At 47.5% G+C, this 17,797-nt stretch overlaps 1 protein-coding gene across 1 annotated transcript in view; it reads right to left on the bottom strand.

Annotated features, from left to right (window-relative positions):
* SLC24A3 (solute carrier family 24 member 3) overlaps nucleotides 1–17,797 on the bottom strand; it is a 480,571-nt gene that overhangs the window by 412,338 nt on the left and 50,436 nt on the right. The window contains exon 2 of the mRNA XM_060611249.3: nucleotides 5,271–5,399. Within this exon, the coding sequence (XP_060467232.1) occupies nucleotides 5,271–5,399 (129 nt within the window). The remainder of the gene's footprint in view (nucleotides 1–5,270; nucleotides 5,400–17,797) is intronic.

Raw genomic sequence — 17,797 nt, forward strand, 5'->3', positions numbered from 1 at the left:
AGGAAACAGTAGGACCCCAACACTTAACTTTGTCTGTGACCTGCGGCCTGAACTAGTCTGTGTTGCCTGTCAATCTGGGGCCATACTCACCCCTTGTATTTATTCCATATTGCTTCCCTTTTATGGACCTCTGACTTCCCTCCTCTATTACAATTCACATTTGGCTCTCAGATCATGTAGTTTCTGGCCATTTCAGTAGACCCCTGATTCAGTAAACCCTCCTGGCATGCCCCATAGGTACCTACAACACAGGCCTGGGGTGTCTTTCCCATCTTCAGGGACCTTAGACCCAATTAAGCCAGGCAGAGAGAGGGAGATGAGCCCTGTATCAAAAGAACATCCGGTGATCTCAGAACGAAGCCCATGCCAAAGGCTATCATTTTAAATAGCTTCTTTCTTCCAAAGTTTATTTGAAGGAGGCACTCAGGAAAAGCTTATTTCCTTAAAACATCAAAGACCTAAAAACCAAAAGATGACAGATTCTTCTGGAGACAGACTGCAAAGTGTATAAATAAAAATCTGCAAAGTGCACAAATAAAAATGACAAAGAGTTCATTTCTGCCACAGTTGTCCACCACTCTCAATATTACATTTAGCTAACTTAATTTTCCATGGATAAAATTTATTCAAAGTTAAATTTCACTTAATAGGTCATCTGAGTAAACAGTTTCAAGTGTTATTTGCCAAAAAACAATATGTTTCCAGGCTCTAGATGAAATCGGCAGTGTCAGTGTTTAAGAAAACAACCTTAAAAATTCACAGAGGACTGGAATAATTGCAGAAAAATTGGAGCCAGAGCTTAGTCGTTTTCATGCAGTTCTGAAGGTAAAAACAAAATTACCAATTTCCACCAAAATCATGTCTTGGAGTAGCGGGGGGGGGGGGGGGGGGGGATAATGCCATTTAAAAATAAATTCCAAAATATTGCAAAAAAATGCATCTTTAAAGTGGCAGCTGTCATATGAAAACTGTGCCATCTCTGTGCTGTCACACCAACCAAAGAGAGCGCTGACACTGTAACAGGCACCCTGCATCCTGGTCTTTCCCTGGGCAGTGTTCTGGGTACAGGGTTTCCAGAGGAAGGAAGAAGGAGAGGGACAGGGAGAGGGGGCAGGAGAGGGGTAGAGGAGAAGAGGAAAGGGGAATGAGGGTCAAAGGAGGGGGTATGACAAGCAATTCTGCAAATGCAAAGAAGTTATTCAGGGCAGTGGAGCAGGGCAGCTTGGGGTGGAAGTTTTCATGAATCTCTCGTCTTGAAACTTCATGCAACTATTGGATCTGTACAGTGGAAGGGATAGAAAGGATAAACTAGTTGCAGATCTATTTCATAGATAAGGAAACTGACATCTGAGAAAGCAAACTAGCCCCATATCCTGAACAGAGACTATAAGGTCATTCCATCTCCAAACTCTGAACCTACTTACTCTAATGGCACCTGAGGCTAAGGGTTCCAAGAACACAGTCTGAGAAGCCCAGTGACATCACAAATTCTGCTAGATGTACTTTATGACAACAGCCAAATTAACTCCTGCCTGTGACCCTGGCACCATTACTCACTTGGCCATGGCAAATGCTGGCACCCCACTCAGGTCCCCGAGTAAATAAGTGCCCCTCTGAGCACAGAGGGAACCCCAATGCATCATCTTTGGAAGTACATTCTCGCTCCGTGGACATCATAACAAAGAGGAAGGAAAGCTGGTCCAGAAACACAGGGCTCACTTCCTAGCCCTACATTTAAGGCTTTTGAGAGCAGGGTGCCTGGGTGGCTCAGTAGGTTAAGCGGCTGACTTTGACTCAGGTCATGATCTCATGGTTTTTGAGTCCGAGCCCCACGTCGGGCTCTGTGCTGACAGCTCAGAGCCTGCTTTGGATTCTGTGTTTCCCTCTTTCTCTGTCCCTCCCCTGCTCGTGTTCTCTCTCTCAAAAAAATAAATAAACATTAAAAAAAATTTTTTTAAGACTCTTGAGAGCAGACACTAAGCATTCAACCAGTGCATGCAATATTCTCTGCATACAGGGCTACTCTGACCTCTTAAGGAAACCAGGGCAACTGGGCCTTGGCTCACTCTAGCTCAGTCCTCCCCTCCCATAGTGAGTTAGAGACAGAGAAGATGAAAACTACTAAATTTTCCAAACCAGGATCTTATGAGTGCTTTAGCTCATAAAGCATTTTCATGCATTTTTGCATGAAATACCTGTTCCATCAAGACTGAGAAGCAGACCTCCAACAGCATTCTGGAAAGAGCACCAAGGCTACCGGGGGGCATGTGTGTCCGTGGTCATGGTTTGGCCACGTTCTTGTAGAAACAGAGCATTCCTCAGAGGCGCTGTGCTCATTACCGTGGCAAGATCTTTCAAGCTTGTCTGTATTAGAAGATGGTGCTAGGACATCTCAGCCCCACTGGCTGACTGCTCGGACTTGGGCCACCTGAGGCAACAGCCTGTTGACAGAACCAGATGGACCGTATGTGTCCATTCCTGTGAGGAGTGGCTGGAGAAGGTAGTTCCATGACCCACTTGTAATGGAGGGATGGTTGCCCCCAGCAGAGAGTGAGAAATACACGAGTGAGCTCCCACTACAGAACTACCACCACACACAGGGCACTAAGCTGTTCTTATTACTTCATTACCAATTCTCACAGCAGTCATGAAAGGTCAGAATGATTATCTCCATTTCTCAGAGAAGCAGACAGATGCTTAGAAAGCCTATTTCTCCCAAAGCCCAGAGCTTCTAAGCTGGGATTCAAATGCAGGTTGAGTAGGACTCCAAAACCCAGGAAGAGATTGAGCTCTCAAATCTACATGTCCACTTTATCTCCTTGAGGTGCTTCCAATTAAGCCCGGAAGATGAGGAGATGTTCAAAAACAAATGGAAGTTCTAGATCTGCCTGTCCAATAGAACTTTCTGTGGTGATGGAAATATGTTATGATCTGTGCTCTCCAATACAGTAGCCACAAGCCACACTCAGCTATTGGGTATTTGACATGTAGCTAGTGCAGCTGAGAATCTGAATTTTTAATGTATTTAATTTGAATTTAAGTCACCACTGAGTGTCCATATTGGACAGCACAGTTAGAGACATTCTGTAGCGGAAATATTCAGCAAACAGAATGGTCACCGCAGGCTTGGTGAAGAACGGAGGCTCCAGGCAGGCCCTTGATGTATCAGGACTTAAAAAGATCCCTCCTTGTTTCAGGAATGACCACTTCCCCTGTAAATTTGGCTCGGAGTCAAGGGCTCCGAAAATCAAGCCCAGTTCCCATAGCACACAAATGAAGAAATCGAGAATATTCCTTTTGGGTCTTTATTCTTTCTGGACTGCCTCTAAGCAGCATTATGAGCTCTTGTTCAGTCCTCCTGCTGCCCTCTAGAAGCCCTTCCTTCTCTCTCCCCCTATGCCCTCCTTGCCAACACCAGCAGGTGCTGGGCTTGTGCTCTTTTTAAAAACCTGGGCATGTTTTCTACCTGGAACTGAGTCATTTCCTCTCTTGCAATGCCTTTTAATGTGTTTACTCTTCTACACATGCCACTCTGAGAAAGACACTTCTTGACACAGTGAGCATACTCTATGCCACTCACAGAGACAAAACCACCTCCCTCAACACACATCCCTCAACAGGGAACAGAAGCCCTCCATCACCACTGGCCCAGAGCATGGTGGCTGAACCCAACCTGGAGCCAGTCACTGTATTATGTGACTCCATTCTTTCCTATACCAAAGGTGACGACTGGCCTCCATAATGCTGTATTTCCTGTCTTGACATCCCAACCACCATCAGCCTCTTAGCTCCAGAAAGATGTTGAAAAATGCTTGGCTACAATGCCAGATCAGTAACCAGGGTTCTTGGCACATCTCTCTACAAACGGCTCTACAAAGGCTCTGTCTGCTGTGTGTGGCACTCGAACCCGTCACATCCATTTTCACTTCTAGCTCACATAGCAACTATGTGCTTCACTAACCTTCAAAAGTGTTCCTTCAGAGCATTTAATAATAGCCATGGTGACCCTTGAATTTTCCAGCTTGAGGAATATAGATTATGTAGTGCTGAGGGCTATTGTGGGTTTTTTTGGGGGGGAGAGGGGGTGGCTGGTAATCTATTTTTAATTCCTTCCTGCTCTGCTTGGAAAGTGACTGTTAAAATTCTCAGTATGGTGGTGAAGGACACCCCTACCCACCTTCCCAAAAAAGAGCAGGCACACAACTTCACAGAACACCTTCTGTTCTCAAAGGTCTAAGGTTCTTTGGGCTGCACTGAAGACTGTTTATATCTTTCCAGCATGACACTAAAAATAAGACTGGTTTTTGGATGTGGGATCAACATTTGGTTGAGCTCCTGAACCCTCAGAGGGGGCACACATGGGGCCCATGTCCCCATCAAGCAAAGAAAAGAGGTCCCAGAGAGTTGAGAAGTCCAAGTCAGGATTGGCAAAGAAGAGCTGCAGGCCTAATACATCCCCATGCCTGTTTTGTACAGTCTGCGAGCTAAGAATGGTTTTTAAATGTGTAAAGGGTTATAAAAGGGTATTTTAAAAAGCAAAAACTTTAGACACGGTATATGGCCTACAAAGACTGAAATATTTACTGTCTGGCCATTTGTCAGACAAGTTTGCTGACCCCTGGTTGGAACTAGCAAGGACCTCAACCACCTAGAGGGTGCTTGCCATTTCCTGAGATTTGGTGAGCTGAGTTCTGACAATTCCAAGTCCCCCTCACTCACGTTGTGTTTGTTTTCCTTTTACGTTCAGTAACACTGGAAATAGAATGTTCCATATCTTTCTGAGGAAAAACACAACAGGTATCAAATATAATAGCTTATAAATGAATATTCACTTCTTCCAAAAAGACCAACAACATAGGTAAGGATCTGGTTCAATCTCAGTGTCTTTATTGTGACATAAAGAAGGCTCCTGCTTAAAAACCAGCCAGAGAGAATTCCAGGGATCAAAGCAATGATGACCACAGAACATCCTCACTCATCCTGTTCCAGACTTAGTTTCCCACTTGAGAGCACCAGCGTCCACCTTTGATATCAGCATCACTGATGGTGACTTACCTTGTCGCCCATGCCCTAGAAAAAGAATACAGAGGTAGAATCACAGCTGAATGGTCCCGGGATCTCACCTTTCAGTTTCTTAGATGCCTGCTCTAAATGTCCCTAAGAACGTCTGGATTCGAACTCAAAGGGAAAAAAGCATGGCATCCAGCCCTTCCTCAGACACAACCAGAAAAAATGGCAGCCACTGCCCACAGCAAAGCTGTTACTATTACCTGGTTCAGTGCAGTTCTTGCTGCTCCGGAGTCCTGCATCTTCTGAAGTCAGAGTATCGTTCACCTGCATTAACTTCCTCCCCACCGTCCATTGTCTGTCTTCCCCTAGGAGGTCCATGAAGTCGAGGTCTGGAGAGAAAAAGGTTACCACACATCATTAACAGTCGGGTTTTAGCCTTTACCAATGCTATCGCTTCTCGGCCTTTTGGCTAAGATCAAGTGTAGCCTTTACCAATGCTGCATGTCCACTGTCTTGATCAGCTATCATTTGCTCACTGATGAGCCTATACACCCCACCCTGGCCCTTATTGTACTTCATCCATGCTGCCTCTAACTGCCTGCGGGCTTCCTCTAGTGGCTGGATCCTGCTGGGCCCAAGAGAGGCAGCCCTCAGCCACTAACCAGTAGGGAGTGTATAACTAACTACCTCACCGCTCCAATGGGATGACTATTAGGTATGTATTCTTTCTCAACTGGGAATATGCTCCAGTTGTCTACAGTGTAACTCTGCTGATAAAGCACAATTTATTAACTGCTGTCCTTCCTTGCCTTAATTCCTCACTCCCAGTAACATGCTGATAATGTTTAACAACCAACTCTCCAGGGAAAGAAAGGTCCTGTTTTATAGCCATTGGCCAATTTCCGTAGTGTAAATATTCTCATCATGGCCAATTTCAACACGACCAACATGACCTCACTGAACACAGATTTGAAAAGAGATGGGTACAATTCAGTTCTTAAGTCAGCATGACTGTCTCTATCCCACCAGCATCTACTCCCCTACCAGTATTTCCTTGAGCCACTTCTCAAATAAAGCTACTGCAACTGAACACTTCCCCAGGATCTGCTTCTGGAGGGTTGTCCAAGATAGGGCACCATGTCGATGTCCCCAGGGTCTAGGCCAGTGAATACACAGATGAAAGCACAGATGTGAAAACAGTGAACCACTGAATGCGTGATGGGATGAGCAGGCTAATAGTGTTGAGGCCTCCAGCCGACATGACTATAGGAACCAACGTGCCAGGAGAAAGGATGGATGATGAAGGGCACATCAGAGGGGAGAATGGAGCACGTTTTGTTAAAGACTTGTTGAGCTTGAAGTGTCTGTGGAACATGGAAAGGGAGGTAAGCTGCCTGTATGCATGTGGGTGGGGATACCTCAGGGGAAAGAGCTAAGCAACAGAGAGCATCTAGAGAGTCATAAGCAAACAGGGAAGAGTATGAGACATGATGTCTGGGGCCTTCTGGAAGGGGGAGGGAAGAGAAGGGAAGGGAAGGGAAGGGAAGGGAAGGGAAGGGAAGGGAAGGGAAGGGAAGGGAAGGGAAGGGAGAGGAGAGGAGAAGAGAAGAGAAGAGAAGAGAAGAGAAGAGAAGAGAAGAGAAGAAGTTATGGAGAACTCAACATTGCTTCAGAGTGCAAGGAAAGTAAAAGAATTCAGCAATGAATCATGAAAGGAAAGAGGAAGGGGAATGGTATAAAGCAAGGTCAGCAGAAAGGGAATTTCAAGAGTGGCCAATGCCTTGACCACTATGGACAATTCAAGTAAGACAAAGGCAAAGACACAACAGAGCTGGACATCAGAGAGCCACTGGAAGGTGGAAACATCAAGCAAAGATGGTCTTTCTGGTGGCTTAGCACTAAAGAAAGATGTGGCATGAGGCAATGGCCACCTCTTAAGTGTCCAGAGTTGCTGTGGTCAGAAAATGGATCTAAGTACAAGATAAGGATCATGGGTCATGTGGTGTTCATGAAAGGCCACAGGGTACATCCCACCCAGCCACATCAGTATGGTGTTCTGAAATGATCAATGAAGAGCTAGGTCATCATACCCATTCCTCTATTTCCATGGTGATTTTAGTTGCCCAAATGATTTCACCTTCATTACTGAATTTGAACCTCACAACACCACTTAGGAAAGAAAGAGGGAGCAAGGATATTGTCCACTTTGTCCATTGTTGCCTCTCTAACACCCAATCACTCCTGGTTCTGAGGAGATGCTCGGTATATGTGTTGAAATAACCATTACCACTTTGAATATGGATAAAGTAAGACTCATGGAAGTTTCTGGAAATCGCAATGCTTGTAGGCATCTCACCTAAGCCACAGGACACACATAATACCAACAGCTCATGCACTGAGATCTTCCTCAAATGGAATCTGCTCTCAAATTTAAAATTATCAAGATATCTCATTATGACTTATGCATATTAGTCAGAACAGCCATTAGGCATATTCACATAAAAAATGTACAATGTGGAGCCAAACTAGAATAAACAATAAGTTTAGATTCTGAAATGCAAAAGCGTACATGGAGGCCACAGATATTAGTTTAGTCAAAACTGAGAGAGCAATACCAAAGATAATTCAAGGTGAAAGCAAGACATTTGTGTACTCTGGTTAATCTCAACAGTTAATTCTTAGGATTAAGAATGGTGAGATGCAGAGAAAAATATTTTCAAAAACTCATAAAGAAACAAGGTCAGTGGTCTGAAAATCCAACAATCAACCCTGAAATGTGAATATAGCACCATATTGTCACAAATGATCTAAAAGTGTGGAGAAAGACATCCCATTTGTCTCAGGCTGGGTTTCCACACAAGCAGCCCAAGACAAGGATTTGAACGCTCGTGTTTTCTCTGGGGGATGGAGATGATCCCAGGAAGCACCTGGGGGGAACAGGGACATGGGACAGGTAAGAGGAGCCAGCCAACAAAGGGTATGCTTCAAGCCAATTGCCAAAATGAGTAAACTAAAGCTTGGCTCCCCTGGAAAGCTCTGGGGGTCAGGGCAGACAGGTATCTCAGACACTCAAGGGGTGAGGAAGTTTAGGTATGTATCCACCCATTCCTGATCTGCCATTGGTTGAAGGCTATTTCCAGGGGACATGAATTCCCTGGCATTTCTAACCTGCCACATGGGTGTCCAAGGTGGGCTCTAGTGTCCAGAAGAAGACCTTAGACAATGAGAGGGAGGTGCTGAAAGTTAAGCAGTGCCAGTGTGCACTGAAGAGGTAAGAACAAAGAGATATGGGCAGGGCAACAATGGCATCTTCCAGTCTGCATGAGATCCAAAGATAGAGTGGTGCTAGGGACAAACAGATTGGCCATTCTGCTGTTTCATAATCTGGGTCAAAGAAAAGTATTTTGTGGTACTACAATCCTAATGTTTAGGAAAACTCCAAAGATTTGCAAAGAAGCAAGTGTCCCTTCCAATGACTTCCAAAGTTATTTCTTAGGCCAAGTTTCCATGGTTCTGTAATTCTGAAAGAAAAGCTGATACCAATTAAGAGATATAAAAATAAAGCCAGCTATTGTAGCAGAAAATTAGAGGATTTTTTTTTTTACATAATGATTCAATATCTTCAGGCATTAGAGACTATTAAGGCAGCACCTCTGGATTCCAAAACCTACAAATTTTTATCTCAACAAAAATATATTTGACCACTAACCACTGATCGACCAATGCAGACACCAGAGTCTGAGAAAATCAGAGAGACGAAAGTAAGCACTGCATTCACTCACTCTCCATGGAGAACCAAGTGTGACAATATTATACCCCATTCCATTTGTCCTCATGAAATCCTGGTGAGGTAGGAAAGGGCAGTTGGTGCTGGGGTCGACTTGCCTTGGGAGTTAATATGTCAGGGTAGAAGAGATTTTCCTAAAATCAGAACCTATCCATAGCCAGCCACATCAACTACCATTTAATAGTTATTATGGCTTCCACTTATTGAGGGTCTATTATGCACGAAGAACTTTCTGTTCCATCCATGTTTCATCTTACTTAACAAGTCTTATTTTTAACTATTAGCTTGATTTGCAAATAAGGAAGCCAAAGCACAAAAAGGTTGAAAGACTCTCCCAGGGTCACAAGCAAGGAGGAGTCGAATGGGGATCTGAACCCAGGCCTAGTGACCCAATGGCCACATTCTTGGTAGATCCCTGGAGAGGATGAAATCCATCTGGTATTCAGCTACGGCAAGGTAGATCAACAATGCAGCCTGCACCTTATAAGAGGTTAGGGGTGAAAATAGTCTCACTAAACCGCCTTCCAGGAAGGTTGTTTCCTCAGAAACAATTAGGAACAGCAATGGGGCACACACAGCATGAAACGATCACAAACTGAAAATAGTTCCAAAAACCCTAGTGAACACATGATGCTCTGCCCAGTGTGTTTTTCTTACAGACTAAGCCGGTCCCATCGGTCATGACATGGAGGGCTCTATTCTCGGATTTAGGAGGAGGGACAGAGGGTGGGCCACGGGGAGGGCACAGGGGATTGGGAGCAGCACCCACAGTTGGTTTCTCACTGCTCTCCCTTCACTCATCTCCAGCTTCCTTAGACTTCGCTGCTAGGGCAGAGGCTGCTCCACAAAGCTACACTTGAGCAATGTCAACAAAAACACTTGGCGTCTGTCCACCGCATTCTTGGCTCCTCATCTGCCAGGGCCTGGAAGTTGCATGTTGGCCTAATTAGTCAGGGGGTGGAGGGCGGGGGGCGTGTGAGGAGGGAGGCAGATGGCTCACATGTCATATGTCACCAGCAGAGGCAGCATGTATGACTGCAGGCTCTGAGAAGGGGGGACAGGAGGGGGCCATGGAGATAGCGTGGGATGCCTGCTGAAAGGGGAAGAAGTTCTCAATCCGAGGCTCAAGCCACATGCACTAAGGAAGGAAAGAAGTGGAGGCTGGGTGCCAAGTTTCCATTACAGAGCTGTGTGCTCACCCTCTCCTGCTCTCACCAACCCCCCTCTGTCTTTCTCTGTCTTCCCCCACCCCTTCTTCCTCCTGGGACTGGGGCTGGGAGAACCCAAGGTTTTCTGACACCAAGAATGGGTTTCCTTGGGTGCCCCAGATCCCGGCCTTCACTCTAAGATTAACACACTTTCTCTTGTGTGTCCCCTTGTCCCACAGGGTTTCCACCCTTCCCAAATACCGGCCCCAGGCCCCTCAGAGGGGTGTGGCTGTCTGCTCTCTGAGACACAGGGACAAGCAGCAGATGGGCATGTCTGCTGCAACAGCATCATGACCATCCTGCATGCCCCTTGCCTATGCACCAAGCCACTCCATGCTCTCACAGGGCATTTCCGCTGTCTTACTGCTGTTGCTGATGGGGCTAAGTGGCCAAGCCAGAATCAAGCCCAGATCTGACTCCAAAGCCCAGGTATGAGCATTCCACCTTTCCCAGAGCTCCAGGAGCCCAGGGGACTTGGCCTCCAGGGGTCAGCACATTCACTTTGAGAGGCCATGTTAATTAAGTCTCCCCTCCCCCAAAACTGGAATACTGCATTTCTTCTTGAAACTGGGATGGAGGGAGCCACCACTCTGAAACACCCAGAGGATCAGGGCAATAGCCCCTCATTTGCAGATGGGGAAACAGAGTCTCAGAATGCCTAATGCAACAATGAAGAAATAATATACAGAAACTCACTTAAGAGAACAAGAGACGGAGCCGATGACCACAGGGACTGTCTCTGGCTCTCTAGGCTGGCTCAGCGCTCCTCACCAAGGCTATAAATACCCCACCCTGAAGTTTACACAGCTGTCTCCACTCTCTGCGCCCGGGTCTTCACCTCGGGGTCGGAGGTCAGGTTTGCATAAGCCCGCAGCCAGCAGACCGCCTTCTGCAGACTTGGTGAACAGGGGTGCATCCGCCCACCCCCAGCAGCACCCTCCACCCCTAGAGTCTCTTGAGAGTGAGCCTGATGCTTCTCACCCTCTGTGAGTAAAGAGGCAGCAAGGGAGGCTCTGGCTTTCTGCACGTGGATTTTCACATGGATTTTCCAGCTGAAAGAGAGTGTCTCTGCACTGTTCTTGGTCCTTGGAAAGGAACACACACTGTGGAGAGGTTGCGAGCTCTCCAAAACCACCAGGAGAGGAAGAAGCCAGAGGCTGAATGAGCTGTACACTGGGTCTTCTCCATTGCCTCAAAGCTTCCAGAAAAGACAGAGAAGGGCAGATCCAGAGACCTCGCCGCTGCGGGGAGGCCACACATTCTGCTTAAATGTCTCTCTAGCTGCTCACACGTGCTGTCCGGTGGGTGGGGGACTCTTAGAACCCAGTGGGCTGAGTCAAGTTCTCCCCTCTCCTGCACTGCATCTACGTACAGCATTCATAGACTGCTGTTTTCACACTGAATTTGAACCTTCTAGCACTGAGGCACGACACCTCTTCAAGAGGAAAGTTGAAAGTTGAAGGCTTTTGGTCCCTCCAAAAGGCCTCCCTTCCACTCCAAGGTCAAAGGTAACCCTGAACCACCTGCCCCACTGAGGCAGGCACTTCTGCTGATGCCCAGTCTCCTGACGGTCTCTCCTCCTTCACAGAGTGGTTGCTTAGCTGCAGCATGGGCACCTCCTGGGGAGCTAGCTGGAAACACAGATCTCAGGCCGAGGAGAGCTAGAAGCTCTCATGGGGCACACTGGAGCCTGAGCCACTGCTCCCATGTCCTGGAGGCAGTCCTCCCAGCACAGCACACACAAGGGGGCTGCAGGGCACAGAGAACTGGTCCCTACCCACCCCTGCTAGACTGAGGCGTGCAGGAAAGCAAGAACCTTGGGTGGCAAAAAGAAGGCAGGGAGCACACAGCTTGGTGGGGCTTCAGGCCATGCCATGATGGTCAATCGTGTCCTGCATCAGAATGACTGGTCTCACTGCCCACCCACAGGAGGGAAAAAGGAGGGCCTAGCTATCTCTCTACTCCCCAACAAAGTCTCCGCTACTGCTGCATCTCGCCTTCCTGACATCAACCCCTACACAGCCAGCCCCAGCCCACTCACTCCCCCCAGGCTCACAGAAGCTGGCTGAGCCCCTGCAAGAGTGCAGGCAGTCCCTTGCCCCAAGGCCCTCAACCCAAAGGCATGAGCCAAGCGTCCAAACTGGCCCCAAATACAGACTCTGCCGTGGCAAAAGAAGGCAAGTCTGGTTGTGAGACTCTGAGCCTCTCACAGCTTCCAGAAGGAAGCCCTTCCTCCAGGCAGCCTTCCCTGATCTTCCAGGACCTCTTCCACCACAAGCTCCCAGAGAAGGAGCTTCTCCTCCTTTAGAGCATGTATCAAAGACAGAATCATAACCTGTCTTTATTGCTCCTTCCCACCCCCAACCCGTATACAAGCTCCAGGCATACCCAGCCTGTTTGTATGTCTTCACTGTGTCTGCCTGGCCTGGAACTCAGAAGATGCTGGACAGCCACCGTGTCCTAGTGTTTCACTCAAGCCACCATATGGGTGGGCCTACAGTATTCAGCAAATCCCCAGGAAAGATCCCCGGGGGATTCTGTATCATCCCTCAGGGGTCATGCCCCTCGACTAGGGGGTCATGTTTAAATGACAGGCTGGGAATCTTAGTGGCAAATCTGAACCAGAATTCAGGTTTTCCAGGTTCATGGACAAAACTGTTCACGTTACAGCCTTGCCACTCAAAGTGGTCCTGGCACCAGCCACATCAGCATCACCTGGGAGCTTGCTAGAAATGCAAGATCCGGGGCCCACCTCAGACCCACAATGCATGAGATGCTGCATTTATACAGGTGGCTTGGGCCCCTGGGTAGCTCAGTCGGTTAAGCATCTGACTTCGGCTCAGGTCATGATCTCATGGTTTGTGGGTTTGAGCCCCACGTCAGGCTCTGAGCTGACAGCTCAGAGCCTGGAGCCTGCTTCAGATTCTGTATCTCCCTCTCTCTCTGCCCCCGACCTGCTTGTGCATTCTCTCTTGCCCGCTCGCTCTCTCTCTCTCAAATAAACATTTTAAAAATTAAATAAATAAAATAAACAGGTGGCTCACATGCACCATCTCCTCCTATTTTGTTCGCAAATGTTGTTGTGTGCCTGTGCAACAGTACAGTTCCCACCTCTGAAGTCTGAGGTGCAGGGACCCCTCAACATCCTCAAAGACCAGAAAGGCCTCTCACAGAACACCTCATGAGCCCCGGCCAGAGATGATGCTTTGGCCCCCACAGTGCTGTCCTTTCAGCCTGAGACAGTTGCTCCCATGTCTGCCTCCCCAGATCCATTTTCCGATTCCTCTGAAAGGCTTGAAAGACCTGGCCCTGGGCGCCTGGTTTCAGAGCTTTCTCTTTTCAAAACAGCTCCATCTTCTTTCACTGCCTTACTAAATAAAGCAAGCAGGTTTATTCCAAGGACCCCAGGGCTTGTGGTCATAGGAATTCACTATCTAGGGCATTTGGTGACTTGGGATCCTAGCTCCAGCTCTGTAACTAGCTCCGGGCTGCTGGAGAAGCTGAGTCACTTTATCTGAGTTGCTGCATCTGAGAATTGAAAGGCATGAATGATCCGACCTCTAAAGTCCCTTGAGCTTGGATATTTTTTCAAGATTTTATTTTTTAAGCAATCTCTACACCCAATGTGGGGCTTGAACTCACAACCCCGAGATCAAGAGCCACACAATTCCACTGAGTATGGAGCCAGCCAGGCACCCCAAGTTTAGATCTTTTTAAATCTAGGGTAGAGTCATCTGACTGAAGGTCAACAGGGTCTCATGGTACATCTGTCTCCATCCTTCAAAGTCAAGCACTCCAGGAAGATGGGCCACATGACTTATTGAAGAGTGGGAAGAAAATACTAGAACCTCCACATCTTTATCACATGACAGTCCCCAAACTTCCCTGGCCTTTATCCTCACCATGCTTATGGGTGCACTGCCAAACAGAGGGCTCTTTCTTTTCTCTGCACAAATGTCTTTCATCCTGCCACAAACACAGAGCCTCCCAATGGCTTCTATGAACCAAACTAATAAAGCTATGAGAGCACCAGGCAATTGTATGGGAATTAAGATGGCTTCGGGGCATAAAGGGTTCAAGTATAGGCTGCAAGGGATGAAAGCTGGCCACTGATAGTGGAGAGAGAGAGTCTGTATCCAGCCTCCAAATACCCTGCCAACCTGGGCCAGGTGACGGCTAGACGTTGGCCCAATCAAACAAACAAAAGCTTCAAATGTCCAATGCTTTAGATGGTAATGCAGTGTCTACCATGTTGGGAGGTGCCCTGGTTTGGGTTCTCCAAATGCTGAGTCTGAGACAAAGACTTGGGTGCAAGTAGTTTACTCTGAAGGTGATCCCAGGTAGGAGGAGTGAGGGAGAGTGGAACGCAAGACAAGGAAAAGGACACGAGATACATAAAGACTCACTATGGAAGTTGCTTCTGTTGGCAACTAGGGCACAAACCCCCTGGAAGCTCAGAGATGTATCCAGGATGCCTACCTAAATGAAGAGGGCCATGGTTCCTATAGCCCACTAATTGAGGGTTGCCCAGGAGCATGAACCCCCCAAATTCTGGGCTGCACTTTTGAGTGTACCAAACCAGCTCCTACCTACTGGGAAAGACCCTGGGCTATGCTTGAGGGCCACTGCAACTTTTAAAAGTCTGAACTCACACCAAACTGCCCACCACGGCTGCAGCCAGAACCCCAGAAGAGCTGAGGGGTGTCTCAGGGGACATCAAATGATGTCAGCTACCAAAGGTAACCTTGGCCTCATCTTGGAAAGAATGCCTCTTAAAGCAAGTAGGAAGATAGAGCCACAGATGTGTACATTTTCCAATAAAGTTTTCCTTTTCTTCTCTCTTCTCTCACCAGGGAACCTGACGCCAGAACTAAAATATCCTCTTGATGTTTCACAATGAGAAGGACAGGGCCAAAGAGAGGACAGGCAGTGCAGTTTTCATTTAAGCACAAAGCCACTTGGTTCTTCTCACTTTTTCCTACTCTTTGGCCCACCACTTGCCACTTTCCAAGCTGGAAACTGAAGCCAGCCATCAGAGAGAAACAAGGTTGAGTGGAAAGAAAGATAGGATCCATTCCCTCTCAGGTTTCAGTCCCAAGTCCGAGATCCAGCACCAGGAAAGGGAAGATGGGAAGAAAGTACGTGAATGGTCAGACCAGGATAAGTTGACATGTATAGGACCTTTCAGGCCACCACCTGCTACATGAGCAATGGGCAGGACTGCTTCTCACCTTCCAGCCAGAGAGCAACATGTCCCTTGCCCCAGTGAAACCTGCCAAGGGTACTTCTATGAATTTGGTATTTACCTAAATGAGGCTTTGTTTATTTTCTAGAGTCCTGACAAAAGCAGGCTGTCAATAACTTCCCGTTGAGAAGAATCGCTGAAAACTACAACCAAGATTCAGTAATTAGGATCGGTCATGTGACTCTTCATCGTGCTCTGTGCAGTTTGCTCCATGCATGCCTGTCTATGCCCTTCCCTCCAGCCCATGCTCTCTCTCCCAAAGCCACATTAGGCCCTTCCATCCCAAATGCTGAAAGAAACCCTGTCCATCACAGCTACGAGCAGCAGTCAAGGTCAGTAAGCCCTTTGACAAGGCGTCAGAAAGAAATCAAGAAAAGAAAGGGCCTCTTCCATTGCTTCTGAAAGTGAAGGAAGTAGGAAACAAGAGGCAGGAGGGCAACAGGAGGGCAACAAAAGGACACACATACACGCACAGACTGAGAAGCAGCGATGGAATGAGGGACTCTGGGAACTGCAGGATGAGCCTGCCCATCACTCCTGGAATCACATATGAGTCACTCCCTGGCAGAAGGATGAGTGGGCACTGAAATGGAGAAGAGTCACAGACACAGTGGATGGGGTTAGTACATGTCTCTTATGGTAGATGTCATGGACATTGTGGTTCTTTTCTCAAGACCCCTCCACTCTTCCCCACTGTGTAGCAGCATCAAGTTTTGGAGAAGGCGTAGCTTGACCCCACCTCATCTCCAGGGCTGGGCCCACAGCCAAAAAAGATTGGTTCAGGAGTAGCAAGTGGCCCTATTCAGGTCAGTGAGATGTGAGGGAAGGTTTGCCAGCAGCTTCTGGGAAGGAAGGAGTCTCCCTCTCCAGAGAGAGAAGCTGATGTCGTATTTCTCTCTCCTGAGTAAAGAATTCCTGGAACCTCTGCAGCCATTTTGCCACCATGGGAGAAGCTGGCCTTGGGATGAAGCTCACATAAGGAAGGGAGGAAAAGAGAGGGGGAAAAAGTGAGTCCCTACAACATCACTGGTCCACTGTCAGGCCCACCTACAGAAACCTACAGAAACACCGTCTGAAAAATGCCCAATGTGTTAGGTGTTTTGAATTTTTTGTATCTGACAGCATGAAGTGTCATGACTGATGTATCAGATTAATCCTTTCATTAAGAAGATAATGAGTGCTGCCATGAGAAACATCAAACTTTGGTCCAAACCTCAGCTGTGCAACTTTCTAACCTACATGACCTTACCACTGCATGAACTTCTTGCTGGACGCTGGCCCTACACATAAGTGAATGTCCATACATTAGCCCACCTAGACACAAAGCTTCCTAATAAAAGCAGTGAAAGCTCATCACAAAGTCCCTCCTGCCTTCTCGGGGATCCATTATCCATCAGGTGAAACCACCATAGAGAAAATGGTACCATCTGTCATTCCCTTGTCGCCCATCATGAGAATCTAACAGTCAGCAGTGTGGTCTCTCAGCTCGAAACAGCAGTAGACAGGAGGCTGGATAAAAGGATGAGGAGCCCCTGGAACAAATTCCCATTGCTCCAGAAGGATTCCTTGCCTCAGAAAAGTTCAGTGAAGCCATGAAAGGTGCTGTGAATGGTGTCATCTAATTTCTGAGGAGCCAGCAGCATGTGATGAGAGCCTCATGAGGGGTTGGGGGCTTCTGAAGTGCTGTAGAAAGCCTTTCCCTGCCATTGCCTGCTTGCAGGGCCACTCTGATTTGGTGCTCAATCAGGAACACACCACATCTGTGACTCGAGCTCATCCCATTCCCTCCGATGACAGGCGTGAGCTGCTGCTACCGCCAGATGACAAACAGGAAGTCACTGAGTAAGGGGAATGTGTCCATCCATGCCAGAGGTGGCCACCCCACGGGAGGGCAGAGCTCCAATAATCATGTCCTATACAGCGATGTTGCCCCTAAGCCTTCAAAGGGCCACAGGGGACAGCACTCTTGCAGCTTCAATCTTTTATGAGAAGCAATAAACCAGAAAATTCTCATCTGCAGAGGCAAACATAAGGGCTCTTTCTACAGATGCATGCACAGGATGCTCCGGGTGTGAGCCGAGAAATTTTTTCTCTCTGGCTCTTTTTGTCTTTGGTTCGGGTTTACTGAACTCTACGATAACTAGTGTTATTGTTACTGCTACGTTTCTAAATGCAATACCGCTGTCCCTTCAGCAGCAGAATGGACCCTCTGTGGCCACTACGTGCTGGACACCGTACAAAGGTATACGCGCATTTGTATTCATAATATGTGCAACCCTGCGCATGCCTACCTCAAGCCTGGCATTGCCTGGGGCATTTTGTAGCATCTCAAGATCCAACTTAATCTTATAAGAGCTTTGTAAAGTGGGTATTGTTATCCCCACTTCCAAAACAAGAAACCAATAGCTCAGAATCTAGGCCAACAATCTGCCAAAGGTCCCAGGCTACGTGTCTAGTTCCTGCCTTGGACTAGACTATAGGCAGCATGTAGTCCAAGGTCAGCATTAGGACTGTCCTGGTAGAATGAAGGTGATCTGTTTAGGTATG

The sequence above is a fragment of the Panthera onca genome, chromosome A3, assembly GCF_046562875.1.
Source record: "Panthera onca isolate mPanOnc1 chromosome A3, mPanOnc1 haplotype 2, whole genome shotgun sequence".
Lineage (NCBI taxonomy): Eukaryota > Metazoa > Chordata > Mammalia > Carnivora > Felidae > Panthera > Panthera onca.